The sequence below is a fragment of the Lethenteron reissneri genome, chromosome 55 (assembly GCF_015708825.2).
Source record: "Lethenteron reissneri isolate LAM-NWPU_2019-01 chromosome 55, ASM1570882v1, whole genome shotgun sequence".
In the NCBI taxonomy this organism is placed as follows: domain Eukaryota; kingdom Metazoa; phylum Chordata; class Hyperoartia; order Petromyzontiformes; family Petromyzontidae; genus Lethenteron; species Lethenteron reissneri.
The window spans coordinates 5,720,914-5,740,586 of record NC_083833.1 but is presented as its reverse complement, the minus strand read 5'-3'; the positions used below and the strand labels follow the sequence as shown (position 1 = coordinate 5,740,586).

The window sequence follows — 19,673 nt, the reverse complement described above, 5'->3', positions numbered from 1 at the left end:
ACGCATCCAGGGCAATCTTCAGTTTTTGAGCAGTCACACGGCAGCATCCAATCTGCGCGTGAATACACGTGGAATTAGATTGTAAACTAAGCAAAAAAATAAACGATTACACCAGGTAAGGCCCCACTGAGCTACATAGCTTTTGTTCAGAAGGGACCTGGTCACAAACGATAGCTCAACGAAGTGGCTCATCAAGTGGAAAAATGTATAGCGGACAAATACTCTAAACACGTGTCGATTCTAAATGTCAAGGGAAAAACCGGAGGGCCGGGAGAAAAATCCACGTGACAACGGGGAGAACACGCAAACTCCCAATATCCCGGCGTCAGGGTTGGGATCGAGCCCACGACTTACTGGAGAGACTTCAGCTATCATCTGTGGCCAGCTCGCTTCTGATAAAAACCTTTACAGCTCAGTGGGCCTTCACCTGGTAAAATAGAAAAGTTTATAGTTTAATAGTTTTTAAACAAACCTTTAATCACGCTCAAAGGTCCGCTAAAGGTAGGTTTCGCAAGTCCCCTTTGCTCTACTGGCATTTGCTGGTCTCCCTGTAGTCGACAAAGTTTTGGGGGAGTTTGACAAATGATGCACGTGGTCCAGCAACCCTTGCCTGCAAAGCACCAGAGGGCAAAGGTCGCAAACGGGTTTTGATTCCTTACCCGTACCCAGACCCGGCCGCACCAGGGTCGCAATCGGGTACCCGTACCCGTACCCTACCCGATACCCGGCCGTACCCGTACCCGGCCGGGTATCGTGTAGGGTACGGGTACCCGATTGCGACCTCTGGGATGAAGCCGTGTTGCAGGCGCGGGTGGGTTGATTCTAGGATCTTGAATTGTGAGAAGAGACAAGACGTTGGGAAATGAGTGACAAACGGTTACTCACCAGTGACTCACGGCCTACCCGTATCCTTACCCGGCCGGGTACGGGTAGCCAGGTATCGGGTAGGGTACGCGTATTGGGTACCCGGTTGCGACCTCTGCCGGAGGGCAGGCGTGCTCCACCTCGCCCGGATAAACATAAAGAGGGCGGCGGCATCAGCTGCATCAGCGGCATCAGCTGCATCGGCTGCATCGGCTGCATCGGCTGCATCGGCGGCATCGGCTGCATCGGCGGCATCGGCTGCATCAGCGGCATCAGCTGCATCGGCTGCATCAGCGGCATCAGCGGCATCAGCTGCATCAGCGGCATCAGCTGCATCAGCTGCATCAGCGGCATCAGCTGCATCAGCTGCATCAGCTGCATCAGCGGCATCAGCGGCATCAGCTGCATCAGCTGCATCAGCGGCATCAGCTGCATCAGCTGCATCAGCTGCATCAGCGGCATCAGCGGCATCAGCGGCATCAGCTGCATCAGCTGCATCAGCTGCATCAGCGGCATCAGCTGCATCAGCTGCATCAGCTGCATCAGCGGCATCAGCGGCATCAGCTGCATCGCCTGTTTTTTATCAGTTTTTTGTCAACGCTGTCAATTTGGCGGCGTGAGCGAGAGGGGTCATTCAGTTCGATGCTTCAATGACCTTCCCTAAACGCCAACGGGGGGGGGTCACAGACGCTCGCCTTCACTTCCCTGAAGGGGCCATGAATTATTTCGCACCTTGGGGGGGTTCGTTAGGGATTGCAACCGCGGGATCGCGGAGTGGGTCTGGAGCTTGGGGACTCGTTTTGTTTTTGATACCCGTGGTCTCTTGCTCCCCCCTCTCCTGCCCTCCCGCTCGGCAAAACCCGTGCCAACGCAATCGGGGGAAAAAAAAAAAAACATGATTGGCGGCTACATTCTTTGTCATTATTATTTTCTCCACAATTTCGTTCCGTTTGTGGTGTTGGCCGTCACGTCCTGAAACGTCCATTCAAATCACTCGCAGGGTGGTACAACCACCAGGAAACGGGCATCACACAGAGCTACCCCCCAACCCTCCCCCCCGAGATCCCATCGAACGACCTCTGTTCCCGCACAGCAGAGGGCGGCATTTCTCACCCTTCCCGCCACCGGCTGTAATGTCAGCCGCGTGACAAATCAAACCGACGTTTCATTTCTCACCGCGACAATTCAGGCCAATGACGCTCGGAAACAGATTCCACGCGACGGCTTATTGCACCCGGACGGAGGCCGCCAACTCGCGACACGCGACAACGCGGACTCTCATTGCGAGGGCGGCTGCCGGAATTAAAACCCAAGGATTGTGAGAGCAGTGCCGGCTGAGTGCTCTGACCTCCGAGTCGACCATGGGGCCCTGCCCAGAGGTCACAAACGGGTTTTGATTCCTTACCCCGTACCCGTACCCGTACCCGGCCGCACCAGGGTCGCAAATGGGTACCCGTACGGGTAGCCGGGTATCGGGTAGGGTACGGGTATCGGGTACCCGGTTACGACCTCTGGCCTTGCCTCACCAGCGGCGCGCTTTCAATCTCGAGACGTCTCCGATCGAGCCCGGTGTTGCCAACGACGGCAAAGTGAGCGAGAACGAAACCGCGTCCGCTCCGCTCGAGACGAATATGCGGAGAAGCCGCCAGTTCCGCCTCCCCCCCCCACCAAATCATGAAGCGAACGACGCATATCGCAAATGGAGTTAGTGCCTCGGCGCATTTCGTACGGTCTCACTCGTGAACAAGTGACGCGCGACCCCAGGGCGATTCACGCGGTCCCCCCTCTCTCTCTTCTCCACGCGCCAAAGTGGATTACGTTCATTTGCCGTGGCGATATTCTTTTTTTTGGGCGGAGGGGGGGTCGAGGGGGAGGTAGAAAATTTGAGGCTGCGAGGGTGGGGGCACGAACGCCCGTTACTAGCAGCTTCGTCCAGGTCGCGGCCGGTTTCAACTAAACGAGGAGGCACGCTGACTCGCGGATTCTGCAACGCTTTCCAGACGTGCGGAGGCGTTTCCGTTCGCAACGGCAGCCGTGAGAACAAGACGACGTCACGCGACGACGCGTTTACGTCACAGAGGCTCATGCATCTCGCACTCGTTGCTGTGCAACCCGTCTCGTTAACTTTGGCAGATATTTTGCGCGCGTGCGCGTGTTCAACTTCTTCCGCACCATGCGTAACCAACCGTGCTAATCGTTGGTGCGGGGGCGGGCGGGAGAACCGTGAAGAGAAACGCTAAAACAGCAGCCGTGGAGGCAAAGGCGTGCACGGCCGCACGGCGCGCAAATTAAATCCATCGGACGGAAACAAATGCCGCAGGCTCGCCGTATTTGCTGGGCCAGGAAACAAACAAATCGTTAGTTTGCCGCTCGGTTCAACGAGGGACGACAAGAGAGCCCTTGGACGAGCACCGGGGGGCAGGGGGGGAATGGGGTTGCAACCGGCGCCTGCCCCCCCAGAAGCGCAGCCAGAGCTGGCCTGCAGCCTTATAAACTGGGTGCAACCCTTCGCTGACCTCTGAACCTTTGTTTTAAGAAGCATCAATACCTCATTTTGGAGTTGTCAATTCTATTTTTTTTTTCCCGCGATTGGCTCGGGCATTGCTAGAGCCGAGCAGTTTTGTGTGTGTGTGTGCGTGCGCATGTGTTTTGGAGCGGTGGCGCAGTGCTTAGCGCGCACTGCGCTACGAACACGGGGACGAGAGTTCGATTCCCGTATCACGGCCAACATCGGTGACAAATATCTGAACCGGTTCTGGACCTCCCCTAAGTCGACTCGGCCTTAAATTAGCATCAAGACTGGGAAGACAAAGGCGGCCAGGTGTAGTCCTGGCCACCCACCCCCTCTCGTGCCGCACCGGCCTTCATAGATGCTCACAAACAGCATTTTCCCCAACAGCCTGTTATAGGATAATTGGTTTTTTACCCTTTCATCTGGCAACAAAACCGACACCTTTTTTGCAAGGAGTCATGTTTGCATAGACCACAATACCTACAGTCATAATGCAAACAAAAACATAACTCTGATGGTGTTGGACCAGGTCCAACACCATGTGAGACTAGGCTCTAAGGAAAGCTGTCTCGGGTGTGGACCAATCAACTTCAAGGAGAGTGCATACATTATCAGAGTTATGTTTTTTGTTTGCATTATGACTGCAGGTATTGTGGTCTATGCAAACATGGCTCCTTGTAAAAAAAGGAGTCAGTTTTGTTGCCAGATAAAAGGGTAAAAAACCAATGATCATATTTTTTCTTCTGGCAAATGAGGTTCCAATGGTGTAACAGCCTGTTATAGGCCATACGGAGAGAATCTTTAACTTTGTATACGAGTGTTTCACATGCAGTGGGGATCGGCGGTGTAGCGTTTCAGCACAACGCGCTGCGGCCACGGAGACCCGAGTTCGATTCCGACTCGTGGCCAAAATCAGCGGCAAATAATCTGAACTGGTCCTGGGCCTCCCCTAGGTCGACTCGGCCTTCAATGAGTACCTGGTACTGTGCGTAACCTTCACATTGGCAAGACAAAGGCGCTAACAGCTGCTGCCCAAAACAGTCCGTAAAGGACTATATGGGAGTAATGTCTTTGTTTACATGCAATTCATATATATATACACAGCAGATCATGGATTATCCAGAGGCTTCGGAGGGGAAAGGGGCACTGGATTTTCAAAAACGCCGGAAATCACTGAATCGTTATTTAAAATTAAAACTAGTTCATGAAGCTGGTCTTCGCCAGGCAAAAGTTGTCAATAGATATAATAATGAACCCGATATGATTTTATTTTGTTCAATTCATATCTACACTCAAACACTAACTACTACTCAAAAATGTTGACGACTTCATTAAACTTGTTATATTTAAAGACATACCCATCAGAAACCGCTCAATTTAAATATTCCGTTGTTTTTTTTATAACAAAGAACAAAAAATTATCAACTCAATAGTCTATGAGGGAAAGCTCTTATCTTTTGCTGTTTTCGAATTATTGCGATTTCAACATTATAAAAAGCAATTTTTTTAAATTCAAAACTGCTTTATTCCGAAATATTTAAAAAACAATAAAAGATAGAACAATGGTTTTAGATTTAATTGTATTTGCCGTTTAACGCTCTATTAAACGAAAAAAAAACCCCAATGTTATAATTTGAACGGTTTCTGAATAACACCAGGCACACACATGTTCATGGGGCACTTAAATTCGATATTTGGGGGCCTTAAAACTAAAAAAATGTGGATTTTCAGATTTGTGCTGTTGTTTGTGTCCTAAAAGCTACCTATCTCTAGTGACATATAATGGGTCACTGGGGCGCTTAGAGCTGGTTACTGACAAAGAGCGGGATTGTGGGTGTAGTAGCCCAGTCTGCCAGCAGGGCACGTGATAGGTGGGGGTAAGAGATGTAGGGCAGAAGTCGCAACCGGGTACCCGATACCCGTACCCTACCCGATATCCAGCTACCCATACGAGTACCCGTTTGCGACCCTGGTGCGGCCGGGTACGGGTATGGGTAGACCGTGAGTCACTGGTGAGTAACTGTTTGTCACTCATTTCCCAACGTCTTGTCTCTGCTCACAATTCAAGTTCCTAGAATCAACCCACCCGCGCCTGCAATGTGGCTTCATCCCAGAGGTCGCAATCAGGTACCCGATACCCGTACCCTACCCGTACCCGGCCGGGTATGGTACGGGTACGGCCGGGTACGGGTACCTGTTTGCGACCCTGGTGCGGCTAGGTACGGGTACGGGTAAGGAATCAAAACCCGTTTGCGACCTCTGATGTAGGGTAAAGGTGACAGAGGGGACACGTGGGGTTCCAGAAGGGGGCACGGCCGAGGGCGGAGCCAGGCCACCCTGGGGAGGATAAAAGGGAGGCCCCGACGCTGGGTCGGGGCTGTCGTTTGGAATGGAACCTGTCATCTGCGCAAGTCGTCACGTCCTCGGCATTGTGGGTCAGGCAGTGTGCCGGCTGTCCGGACCCGTGTGTAGTTGTCCCCTGTACTGTGGACGTGGAGAATAAACGTGTGTGCCTCCTACTATTAGTGCCTCTGAAGTTACTAGTACATATGTACCAAATTACAGCTTTCTACCTTGTCGGGAAGTACCCTGGAGGTTTTTGAGACGTACAGTTTAAGGTCTTTGTTTATGTACACAGCTTACTCTTGCGCATTCTTGCAAAACATTACCTTTTAGGGTTTTTTTGGGAAAATTTTTCGTGTGTTTTTAATGTTTAGCATATGAAATTGGCATCAATAAACACACAAAGACAAAAAAAATACCCTATTGCCCCGTAAATGCGGTGCATGGGTGACGTATACACGTGCAGTATTTTCATTGTTTCAGTTGAATGTAGTGTATAATGTACTGTATGTAATATTTGACACTAAAATCAAGCATAGCTGCATTTTTTGTCACGCACATGGTACCGATCGCCGGACCGCAGCGGATTTGCCGGTTTCGCCGGATCAGCACCGGGACCGCCGGATAATGTTGGCAGCCTTATTAATCGCGAGGTGCCGGATAACCGATGATCGACTGAACACACTTTACAAACACGTTCGGGAAGAAGACGTACGCTTTCTATCTCTCGTTTTGCGTGAAAATAACTTGCTCGCAATTCTAGTTGCCTATGAATTATTCCGCGAAAGGTAATGATCGTACATTTGTGAACTGCATGCACGATGTATGTCAGGGGGGGTGGGCGGTCGATATCGTTCGAATTACACTTTTTTTCCCTGCCGTGAAAAAACTCTTCGCGCCGGGGAGTCCATTAGGCACTAACGAACATCGCGGAAAGGCAAATGTCTTAAAACAAAAATTTGAAATAAACAAACCCAATCTATCAACAACGTCATTAAGGGGCGAGACATTAAATCTTAATCGGCCGCATTAATCACCGACGCATTTGCTCCTCGAGGTAACCATTACATAATTACCGTGATCAATGCGGGGTTGGGTGTTTGGGAAATCTCACGAGGATTCCTGTCGCTGTTCGGTTGTTGTTGTTGGAAGCGGCGCGGCGGTAGACGCGATCAAGTCGTCGTCGTCGTCGTCATCATCGCAACTACCGACAACCATCACGGCGAGCTGCCACCTACGCTAGCCAATTTTTGACAGGCACGGGGCGCTCTCTCGCTCGTTGCACCAGACACTTGACCGCCCGCTAAAGCCGCCGCGTAGGCTGTAATTGCGAGTAATTATACGGAAATGTGCAACCTAAGTGGTGGCTGACTGCTAAAGGGGAAAGAGGTGGTATATCGTTAATTGGTAACAGAGAGCCAAGATGATGACGGATTCTGTCCGACTGATGCGGCGGGCGGGGGGCACCGTTTATAAATCATCTCCGAAGCAGCCGTGGCGAGGTTCTGTACGGTTTGGCTTCGTGGCTTCGTTGACAGAGGCCGCAGCGTGGGAGGAAGATTGAATGCTGGCGGTGGAGTCGTGGCACGGCGGTTGGCGCGCTGCACCATGAGCCCGGAGACATAAATCTGATTCCCAATTGTGGCCAACATCAGTGGCAAGTGATATTGAAACTGGCCCTGGGCAACCGCTGTGGCAAGACGTTACGTTCATCGCCTGGTACGCAGGAGGTCGTGGGTTCGATCCCGACCCTGACGCCTGCTGCTGCTGTATATTTGGAGTTTGCATTTCTCTCTCCCCGTGGTCGCTTCGATTTTCCTCCGGGCCCGCCGTGTTTTCCATCCCACATTTGAGTAATGTGCGCTGAAGAGTAATTGGTTGGTATAAATGTCCACGTGACAAGCCACTTCGTTGAGCTATCATTTGTGGCCGGGTCGCATCTGAAACAAGTAAACCCGTAAAAACAAAGTTTTTCACTATAAATCTGGCTTGAGATGGCTGCCACCTATGGGTCAGATGAATGTCTGGCAGCATTAAACAATTGGTAATTAAATGTTTAAAAACATTTCCCTAAACAGTGTAAAATGTCAGCTCGATTGGATCACGGGAAGTGGGTTAAAAAACGACCAATAGATTTGCACGGTCATAAGCAAGCAAGCGAACTTAATATAAAGGATTTAAAAAAGAGCTGTATAGCTCAGTGGAGCCTTACCTGGTGAAATAAAGTATAGTAAAAAAATAGAAACCAACGTTCTCCGACCCGAATAGACCATAGTGGTGAAGTATGATCAACAACTATCAAAACTGACATGGCGTGGGAAGGCCTTCATCCAACAGTGGCTTGACAAAGGCACTGTAAAATACTGTTGTCGTCATTCAACCGATGCAACACCATGGAGAAGCAAACCACCCATACAGTAAAACCTTGGATTGCGAGCATAATTCGTTCCGTTTTTGTAATCCAAAGCACTCGTATATCAAATCACTCGTGTATCAGTTGTGATCACGTGACGCTCGGCAGACAAAGCGTATACACGTACTACTCGTATTGCGAGACCTCGCTCGTTTATCAAATTCATATTTGTTTAAAATTTTTGCTCGTCTTGCAAAACACTCGCAGTCCAAGTTACTCGCAATCCAAGGTTTTACTGTATTTACCAATGAACCTCCTGATTGGAAAACACATTTGAAAGCGGCTTTGAGTGATTCCTTTAAAACATACGTACGTGCACGTATAAGAACCGATATTGACGAATACGATGAGACTTTCGACAACTCCAAAGAAAAGCTCAAACATCAAAACAATACTACCCCCCACCCCCTCACTAACAAGCGTAGAGATTCAATGAAACTGGTCATGGAAATGAGATCAGAGGAGAGAAAAAACGCTTCATGTATATCATTAACTGCAGTGGCTACACATAATCAAACAATACGAGGGATTACATCTCATGCCCGTGTTCAGGATGAAGCTTTAAACGTCTCCTGCTGTAATTGTCAATGCTTTTGTTCCTTCTCCAGCATTCAATGCATAAGTCTTAAAATTTTCCAGCACACGGTAGTTAACGTCTTGCCAAGGTTGCGAGGCATTAACTGCTGCCGTATATTCGGAGTTTGTGCGTGTCTCTCTCTCTCATCCTCATCATAATCACGGTGGCTAGGAGATGTTAACTACCTCGCCTGGTATACAGGAGGTCGCGGGTTTGATCCCAACCCGGACGCCTGCTGTTAGATATTCGGAGTTTGTGTGTCTCTCTCTCTCTCTCATCATCATCACGGTGGCTAGATGTTAACTACCTCGCCTGGTATACAGAAGGTCGCGGGTTCGATCCCAACCCTGACGCCTGCCTTATATTAAGAGTTTGCGTGTCTCGCTCCCCATGCCAGCGTGGATTTTTCCCCGGGTCCTCTGGTTTTTCCCTGCACATTTAGAACAAACGTGCGTTTAGATTGTTTAGCTGCGAGACATTTCCACGTGATAAACCACTTGGACACGTTATCATTTGTGGCCGGGTGGCTTCTAAAAAAACAGCTATACAGATAGTCCCCGAGTTACGATGGTCCGACTTACGATATTTCGATCTTACGATGGCGATAGTGATACGAAAAAATTGTGAAATATTTTTAATTTCGCGCGGCAGGCAAACGCAGCAGTGTACGAGGTACGATACTGTACGTTGGGACGCTGCCGGGATGTACTCATCTCCCGCCTTGTGTGATGCAGATAGGATTGTTTCCCGAAAAAAACTTTCTATTAAATTGCAGTTCACATAGGTAGGCTAAGAATTTACCTCGTTTTTTTTTACTTGACATTTTACTGTGCAATACAGTATTGTAATAAATAAATACATACGGTATATAGTTTACACAGTACGGTACTGTAAATTGCTCTGTTTTGATAAATTATCACAATTCTTTAAGACTCCTGGATAGGCTAGGCCATCTTCGACTTGCGATATTTTCGACTTACGATGGGGTCGTCGTAACGCATCTCCATCGTAAATAGAAGACTGCCTGTATAGCTTAGTGAACCTTATCTGGTAAAATAAAAATCGTAAAAAAAAATAGTTTAGTTTTAAACTTCAACATTGTTTTGATCTGTTCCACAACTCCATACAAACAAAGCAACTACCTTTCGTTAACCTTGGTTCTCAACCAGTATATCTACAAGGACTGTTTTCTTGGAATATCTCTTACTTGATACAGCTATCGTGCTGTGACGGTTCAACCTGAAGACGGAAGCTTGTGTTGCCTCCGAAACGTCGTGATTTTTATTATATTTTTATTTTACTTTTATTAATTTTAATTTTAATTTTTTACCTACGTGACTTTACCGAAAAAACCTAAGAATATGAATCCTTGCAGTCACGAAAGCTTCAAATCTAGAATTACTTGGTTATGACTTTTGTCCACATCCATTGCATTTAGAATCAAGCCATTCAAGCAATATCACACGACTTCTCCCCATCCGCACACTCGGAAACATTCCCCGGATGCAGCATTTCACGTTTGTTTATGCTTTCGCTACATTTCTTGTTGATTTCAATTGCATCCTTACGAGATGTCTGTGGCGCTCTTAATAACGCGGACGGTGTCACGCTGTTCATGCCCACTGCCTGTCCTATTAGCGTCCATTGTTTTTATTACCTGCCAGCGTTGTTTTTTGTTGTTGTTTACACCCAAGTCCACTGTGCAAAATAAAACCCATTATCTCAACATGCTCCCCCACCCCCCATCCGATTCGAAGATAAAAAAATACTAATTGCCAAAATATTGGACAAATGGGATTCAAAGGATGGGTTTTTAGTAGAGACAGGCTGGCTGGGAGCAATTAACCGAATTTAAAGTTAACGAGCGGGCTGGGTGGATGGAAGGTGTTGAGTGGCTGCACCCAAAGATTTATTGAGAATAGATTGAATGGATAAATGGACTAGATGGATGGTCGAGAAGGATCGAATGTATATATTGATTGAATGATTGATGGCTGCCAAGATGGAAAACCTGAGCAATGAATCATTACATGCCAAGAGATGGATATGCAGATGGACATACACAAGGACAAAGACAAATAAACAGACAAACATGTTGATGGAAAGACAGATAAACATTGCAAAAAATGCACGCGCAGAAATTAACAGACATGCAGACGGCATCATTAGACCTCCTTTGCCAGTACCAAAATATAATAAGGGTTTTTTTTTATAATAGGGAAAAACCCTATTATTATATTTTGGTACTGGCAAAGGAGGTCTAATGATGTAGATGCTCACCCCGAGCCCTCATTACTTTGATAGTGCATTGTCTTTGAGCTGTACGCCTTTTGGCGTCCTCTGGTCTAGCACCAATTGGATCGAGGCTCAAAAGAAAGCCGTCGCTTTGTGTGGACCAATCAGTTTCAAGGACAATGCATATATTATCATGGTGTGTTTTTTTTGCATTTTGACTGCAAATATTGTGGTTAATGCAGACATGAATCCTTGTAAAAAGGTTTCACTTTTGTTGCCAGAAAAGAGGGGAAAAACCCTATTATTTTATTATGTAGACAGCACGTCGCATAGATAGCCGTACAAAGGAGGATGGACAGAGAAAGCGACAGACGAAATGTCAAATTGAAGGACAGAATGTCATACAGATGGACAGCTGATACAGTCAGTGGATAGACAGAGAAACGGACCACGAGTATGTCACAGGGATAGAAATAATGTGGGAGGGATGGACCACCGGGTGGATTGACAAACAAACAGAGAGATCGATGGACAGAATTCCCAAAGAATGGACGGAAGGACAGCCATGTGAATGGGCACGCAGACATCGATGGGTGTCGCATTCGCAGACAGAACGTCAGTTTGTACGTACGTACGTCAAACTTGTTTCGCAACGTGCGTAGCCAACTGTGATAAGTGGAGGTACGGGGAGGGGGGCACAAACTAAACACAAAAGAATCACGATTTAATTCTTTCGTGACTGCAGGGATTCATCATCTTCTTGGTTCTTTCGGTAAAGTCACGTAGAAGGGAAGTAATAAAATAATAAAAATAAAACATAATAAAATAATTCTCACGACGCTTCGGCCACAACGCAAGCAGCCGTCCCTCAGATGAAGAAACAAGTCACGTAGATAAAACTAAAACCATTTATTACAGTGATTTTGGCTGTAACGGTTCCACCTGAAGACGGAAGCTTGAGTTGCCTCCGAAACGTCGTGATTTAATTCAGTTGTTTTTCATAAATTTTTCACCTACGTGACTTTACCGAAAAAACCAAAGAGTACAACATTCCCCGGCGCCCGGGAATGCTGACGGAGATGGCAGGCGGACGGACGGACGGACGCGTCTCACCGTGAGAAGATGTCGATGGAGATGCGCGACAGGGCCTCGAGCGCATCGGCGATGTGCTGCACCGTCTCCTCCCGTCGCAGGTCGGGCTGCACGATCGGCACGCGGTAAACTTGCGCCTCGCCGCCACCGTCGCCGCCACCGCACCACTGGCGCGCCGCGGCCGGAGCCACGCGCGCCTCCCCGCTAGCACCGCCGCTCGCGCCGAGCTGCGCCATGGTGACCGCCCTGGGAAGGGAAACACCGTCAAGGGGGCAGCCATTGGTGACACTACCCCCGCGCTTGTTTTTGTATGTTTCACTTTCCAACTAACGGTCGTTAGTTCTTTCTAGATTTGAAGCTTTCGTGACTGCAAAGATTCATACTCTTAAGTTTTTTCGGTAAAGTCACGTAGGTAAAAAATTGAATTAAAAGTTAATAAAAGTAATAATGGAAATAAAATAAAATAATAAATCACGACGTTTCGGAGGCAACACAAGTCTCCGTCATCAGGTGGGACCGTCACAGCTAAAATGACTGCAACATCTGCTTAGCTCTCTCCTCTAAGGCCTCACAAAATCTCTCATCTCCAACGTCGAAATGATCCAAAATGCCGTCAGATTCCTCACCCGCAGCCTAAATCTGTGACCACAATACCTCAATCCTCAACTGCCTCCCAATCAAATTCCACATCAATTTCAAGATCTCACTCGCCGTCTTTCAAGATCTTGCATGGACTCATCAACACCCAACTCCCTCCTCACATCTCTCCCTTACTCCCAGACAAATATGCTCCAGCAACCAAACAGCGGATAGATCTTGGCTCACGATGATTACGACGATGATTACATATTTAAAGTTAACTTGCGAATGTAAAACATACCAGTAACGCGTCACGATAAAATGTTACACGTTACATTTTACTTCCAGCAGAAACAACCCAATGACATAATACGTTCATGTTTGCCATGTACAAGTAGTACTAATCACATACCTGCATTTCCCATAAATATGCTAAATTCCTCTTGATATGCAAATTATTTGTCAAGGCGCCCTTCCCCCCTTCTAACCCAGCTTAAATAGACGCTCCAAGCGTGGTGGTGTTTCATTCAGACGCTGTCTCCCCGACAGACCTGGTCTTTACCTGAGGACGGCTGCTTGCGTTGTGGCCGAAACGTCGTGAGAATTGTATTTCATAATGTTTTTTTATTATTTTATTATTTTCCTTCTATGTGACTTTACCGAAAGAACCAAGAAGGTGAATGAATGAAATTATACACGAGATAATTCAGATGGTCACATGATCGGGCATGACTATTCAATGGCTCGGGCAAAAGGAAGGGCCTGAGACAATGAACACCTCGGATAGAATATGGCTGCCTGTACCCGTAACACTGCGTGCTGCAACCAATACACACGTTCTCCACCTTGGCGCGTTGTTATTAAACAGCCATGTTGGCCTCGCGAGCAGACTTCAGCGTCGCTCCACTAGGTGTAATAAAAAATTAACCCGTAAAAACAAAGTTTTTCACTATAAATCCTTTATATGCGTGGCGGCTAGAGTCCTCTCGTCCTCTGGCTTGAGATGGCTGCCACCTATGGGTCAGATGATTGCCTGCCACCATTAAGCAATTGGTAATTAAATATTATTTATTTTTTCCTAAAAAGTGTAACATTTTGGAAAAGAAATTGTCACGCACAACGAGTCTGTGTGCAAAATGTCAGCTCGATTGGATCACGGGAAGTGGGTTAAAAAACGACCGAAAGATTTGCACGGTCGTAAGCGCGCAAGCAAGCAAGCAAGCGAACGTAATATAAAGGATTTAAAAAGGGACACAACGCTGCAGCGTTTGCCGCAATCTGTCCGGCTCTCCCCGCTGCCCGACACGGTGGGCGCTTCAAGTGAAAATTAAACGGCAGCAGTCGGCATTGGAGAGGCAAGCTCGGCCGGGCAGAAAAAAAGATCAGGGATTTGTTGTGCAGGCGAGGGCGGGGGAGAGCAAGGGGAAGGGAGGGCGGTCAAAGGAGATGCTGCATCACACACCCCTGGAAAAAAGAACCTTGTAACCCCCCCCCCACGCCACCTGCCCAGCTGTAGATTTAAGCTGTTGCTGTGTTTACCATCAGAGAGGGTTGTGGTGTCCCGTTGTAACCCAAACCCACTCATCCACATCACTGCACCCTTGGCTGCCTCAACCACTCGTGTGGAATTATTGTCCAGCCTTGATCCCACGAAACAACATTTGAAGTCTTTCGAACTCGAGCAGAGGTGGTGAATCTTTTGCACAGATTGGTAGGGAGGGGGGTGCTGAGAGAAACGTGAATTCAAGCAGGTGATGTATGGTGATAGTCAGGAAGAGCCAGACGAACGAGAATTAGTTTTCTTTAGGCGCATTGGTAGGATGAATTTCACTATTATAAATATAAAGCAGAAATTACATCAGTTTGTTTGTGTGAAGCAGCAAAAACTCTCCAACGCTGAGCTCTGGCGTCATGAAATTTTCACAGCTCATGCTGTCTGGAATTTCTAAGCGAACACGACTATTTCAGCTTGCCGCGTCATTCCATTCCCGAGTTGCCAAAATCGACCTGACGTAGAAGTGGGTTAAGGTTGAATGTCCTCGAGTGAAAACATACGATTTAGGTAAATTGATGTGTTTCGGCTTTTATCTTTCTTGCAAACATACATTTTTTTCAGGGATTTTCAGTGAAAGATAAGTGAATATGAAATTTGAAATTTATCCAAGACAAGAATCCAAGTCCCGGGCGAAGCCGGGTAGTGAAGCTAGTTACTACTATAATAGCCCAGAAATGTGTGTAACGTGCGTTACACGTCACTCCACATGCCACCCCCCCCCCCCCCTCATTAATAATAAAATAATCATGAGAGAGTGGATTTTTACACTCACGCGGAAGAAGTTTGAGCAGAAAGATATTTTTTTTCGCAAAGTCGCTTCGAATATGACGTTTCTTTATTTAAAGTTAATCAAATAAATAATTATACGCAGCAACAAAGTGTATTTGGTGTCTTCATTTATTTATTCAGCACTCGAGACAAAAGGTAAGTCAAATTTTTGCTTCTAAATTATGATAAAATATTTACATTTCTCTGTGATTCTCCAGACATTGTATCGAATTCAAATGGATGACAACCCCAGCAAGCGAAAGCAGAAGAAAATAAAGTATCAGAGCAGTGATTTTGAACTAAACGAAGGTGAGTTAAATACAGTTATACAGTGACATGAAGTTAGGTGTTTCATGACTTTCTTTTGTGCCAGATTCACTGCCATTAATACAGTGCTCCAGTGAAATGCAGTGAAGTGTTTGATGACTTCGTTTCGTGCCAGATTCACTGCCATTATACAGTGCTCCAGTGAAATGTAGTGAAGTGTTTGATGACTTCGTTTGTGCCAGATTCACTGCCATTAATACAGCGCTCCAGTGAATGCAGTGAAGTGTTTGATGACATTCTTTCGTGCACAGATTCACTGCCATTGAATTTGCACAAGATACAATTATACTCTGCTCAATTTTTCGTAAATATTACAGCTTCCGTCCGAGGACGGGCAAAACGCCGGTTGAATATAATTTTACAAAAGGACTTCGACACCACCGTCACCAACCTCGATATTCATCATTTTGATTCCGTTCCACCTTCAATAACTGCCCTCGCTATCACGTACGACAGTACTCCAATTTATGCAAAATTCCTCTTGATATGCAAATTCCTTTGTCAAGGCGCCCCTCACCCCTCCAACCCAGCTTAAATATACGCTGCCAAGCCTGGTGTGTGCCCATTCAGACGCTGTTTTTTCCGACAGACCTGTTCTTCACCTGAGGACGGCTGCTTGCGTTGTGGCCGAAACGTCGTGAGAATTATTTAATGTTTTATTTTTATTATTTTATTATTTCCCTTCTACGTGACTTACCGAAAGAACCAAGAAGAATACTCCAATTTGTTCCGCCGGAAGATACCTCGACAGTTGTTATTGTCCGCAGTGGCATCGCCTGCTCTGTCGCATGGGTTCAGAAAGTTGGACGTGGACAAAGCGAATGGAACAAAGGCGCACGGAGAAAGATGGTGAAATGACACCGGGGGAGCAGATAGTATAGAGCGTGGACAAGAGGACACGTGCAAGTTTGAGACAGCCAAAGCCAAGAACGTCTCTGAGAATGCACACAAACCGCGGAGATGGGAGTGACGAAATCGGAGTATGTGCAGGTACTAATAGAATGTTACATCCGAGGACCGCGAAAAATGAGAACCAAGATCATTATTCACACCGGAGGAATCCGATGAGCTATGAAGTTCTTTTTCAACAGATGTTCAGTAGATGGCGGTGGCCTGGGAATGCCTTCATCCAGCAGTGCATAGACCATGGCCGATGATGATGATGATGATGCTAACAAAGACAGGGTGAATTGTAGTGTATTAATATTACCTAACAAAATTACCCACGGTCACTGGATTGGTTGACCCATGGAGGAAAAGAGATAACGAAAGTTCAGCCACGGTAATATAATAGCAGTGTACAGCATGGCCATACTCTTTTCATGATAACGGTAACGAAATGCTGTAAGAATGTTCCCATATTAGCGCAGCGGCAAGGTAAGAACAGCACCAGCGATCCATATTGTATTTTAAGGTGGGGAATGTGCTAGTGTTACGGACAAATTCTTGTCATTGTGGACAATACCCGTGCCCGTTAAACTACAAGCCACGTGACCTGATGGATCGCTGTCACGAGCTTTGAAAACCCACGGACTTCACATTGCTGCAGTGCTGGATAACCACGGTCACACAGAATCATGGTGTACCTTTGAGGCATAAGCAATTAGAAGAAATACACTTACTACCCAGGAACATTGTTTTATATCACAGTGTAATGGGTTTGGCAGGCAATGCAGTCGTACAGTCGCCATGGTAACGCAGCGGTGGAGTGCAGTGTTAACGCATTGGTGAGCCAGCAGGTTACCCGCGGCGACCCCAGTGCTGACCTCACCGTGCTAAGGTCACCGTAATGACAACAGCGGTGAGTGCAGGTTAACGCATTGGTGACGTACCACAGCAGGTGACCCCCGTGGCTAAGGTCCGTGATGACAGCAGCGGTGAGGACAGGAAGGTTAAAGCTCTATTGGTGACCAGCAGGTGGTGACCCCGTGCTGACCCCGTGCTAAGGTCACCGTAATAACAGCGGTGAGTGCAGGTTAACGCATTGGTGAACCAGGGGTGACCCGTGGTGACCCCGTGCTAAAGTCACCATGATGGCGAGCAGCGGTGAGTGAAGTTAAACTCATTGGTGACCAGCAGGGTGGTGACCCCGTGGTGACCCCGTGCTAAGGTCACCGTGATGACAGCAGCGGTGAGTGAGGTTAACGCATTGATAACCCCCATGGTGACCCCGCGCTGACCCCGTGCTAAGTTCACCGTGATGACGTCGGCGGTGAGTGGAGGTTAACGCATTGGAGACCCCGTGTTGACATCGTGCTGACAACGTGCTAAAAGGTCACCGTGATGACGTCGGCGGTGAGTGCAGGTTAACGCATTGGTGACCCCGCGGTGACCCCGTGCTAAGTTCACGTGATGACGTCATCGGCGGTAGTCACGTGCCGATCAGCTGATTGGAACAACAGGCCGCGCGCACCCAGGATAGCCGAGAACCGGGTGGAGAGCGAGATTCTAGATTCTAGACTCGGGATTGCGTCGTGATTAACAACGAAGGCGAAAGTGACCGACGTTACAACGCAAGAGTGGATGTAACGCGTCGACGATTCGTAATTGAACTCAGCAATCAATTGGAATCGATCGACGAGGGCTCACACAAACTCCGAGACGACACGAGCAGCAAGCAGCAGCAGCAAGCAGCTAAAACAGCACCCACCACCCCCGTATCGCGCAATCAGCTCATTGGCAGTTTGGTGTATTTCCACGTATTTTAATCGATTTGGTTACTTTTGTAGGCCCCTATCGCGCTTGTGGCCCGTGGCGTACCGGCCCCGGTTTCGCCACCTTCCCACCCCGCTGACAGACAAGAGCTTTACAGCACATCGGATTCCTCCTCCAGAACGCACGCTAGAATTGTCACCATCATCGCCTCTTGACCAACATTTGCCGAGAGCGGTTCGCGGATGGCGACGTCTGCGGGCCTCACCTCGAACGGAGTTGCGAGTGGCGAGAGACGAAATCGGCCGCTCGTTCGCCGCAGCTGCTCAAGCCGACAAACCCCTTGGGGCAGCCTCCACACGCGAGATAAGCACACGGGCCCAGGTTCACGCAGCGAGAGAGGAGGCGACGGGGTCCCCTCGCTTCCGCTATCGGCAGAGGTGGAGGGAGAAACGCACGCGAAACCTCGCGATGACGTCAAAATGTCGTAACTTGTTGGCGGTGACGTGACGTCAATAGGGAGCATTGCTGTGCTGTTACGTCACCGCGCGCCGGATTGCGCGGTGACGTCATTGAACTGGCGGTTTATTTGGTGACGTTATTACGTCATCGCTCACTTCCCCCCTCCCCTCTCGCCTCCTCCACCCCCCCCTCCAGCTCCTCCTCCACAACCCCCTCTACCCCCCCTCCACCACCCCTCCACTCCACCCCCTCCTCTACCACCCATCCACCCCCCCTCCACCCCCTCCTCCACCCCCTCCCCCCCCTCCACCCGACTCCTCCACCCACCCTCCACCCCCTCCACCCCCCCTCCACCACCCCTCCACCCGACTCCTCCACCCACTCCTCCACCCCCCTCCATCCCCCTCCACTCCCCCTCCACCCCCTCCTCCACCACCCCCCCCCCCTCCACCCCCTCCACCACCCTCCACCCCTCCTCCAACCCCCCTCCACCCCCCTCCACTCCACCCCCTCTTCCCACCCCTCCACCCCCCCCCCTCCACCCCCCCCTTCAGGAGGGTGCTACTACGGATTCACAGTTGGTGGCAGTGCCGCTGCTGTGTGCAATCTCAGTTGGGTAATTTACAGGTAAATTTTCCAGCATCGGTATGTCTGACAACAATTTAATTACATTGCAAAAAAAAAATGTGTAGGTGTAATGACAGGGTGACACCTGCCGACATGCCAGGGTGACACCTGCTGACCTGGGAAGGAATTCACTGGTACAGCCACACAGGTAACAACCAATCAGAGAGTGAGGTGTATCTGGGGCAAAGGTCACAGGTGGGGGCTAGCCGAGATTCTCCGGGAACCTGCTGGAAGGTTCCACGAGAGGGCGTGGCCAGAGGCGGGGCTTAGCCAAGCCTGGGGGTATATAAGGGGGACCGGACCCGAGGCTGTGTGTGGGGTCTTGGGTCCTGGGTCGTCGCTGCTCACCAACAACTCTCTCATCCGGCCACGTGGAAGATCTCCTGCGTGGGTTCCATCGTCATCATCGTCATGCCGCCAGTCAGCCGCATGGCCGAGTTTGGGCGATGGTACCACGCCGAGTGATCGGCTGTGTGTGTAGCCAGTAGAGACGTTAATACCTAGAGTTATACTAGTGTTGGCCTGTATTGTGCCCAGTGTAAGTAATAAAGAAGTACCCTCTATCGTATTGGTTCTTTAGGTAAAGTCACGTAGAAGGGAAGTAATAAAATAATAAAAATAAAACACAATAAAATAATTCTCACGACGTTTCGGCCACAACGCAAGC

General features: G+C 48.5%; 1 protein-coding gene across 1 annotated transcript in view; it reads right to left on the bottom strand.

The window, feature by feature from the left end:
* LOC133356780 (WASH complex subunit 1-like) overlaps positions 1–12,276 on the bottom strand; it is a 107,521-nt gene extending 95,245 nt beyond the window's left edge. The window contains exon 1 of the mRNA XM_061574448.1: positions 12,058–12,276. Within this exon, the coding sequence (XP_061430432.1) occupies positions 12,058–12,272 (215 nt within the window). The 5' untranslated portion in view covers positions 12,273–12,276. The remainder of the gene's footprint in view (positions 1–12,057) is intronic.
* Between the last annotated feature and the right edge of the window lie 7,397 nt (positions 12,277–19,673).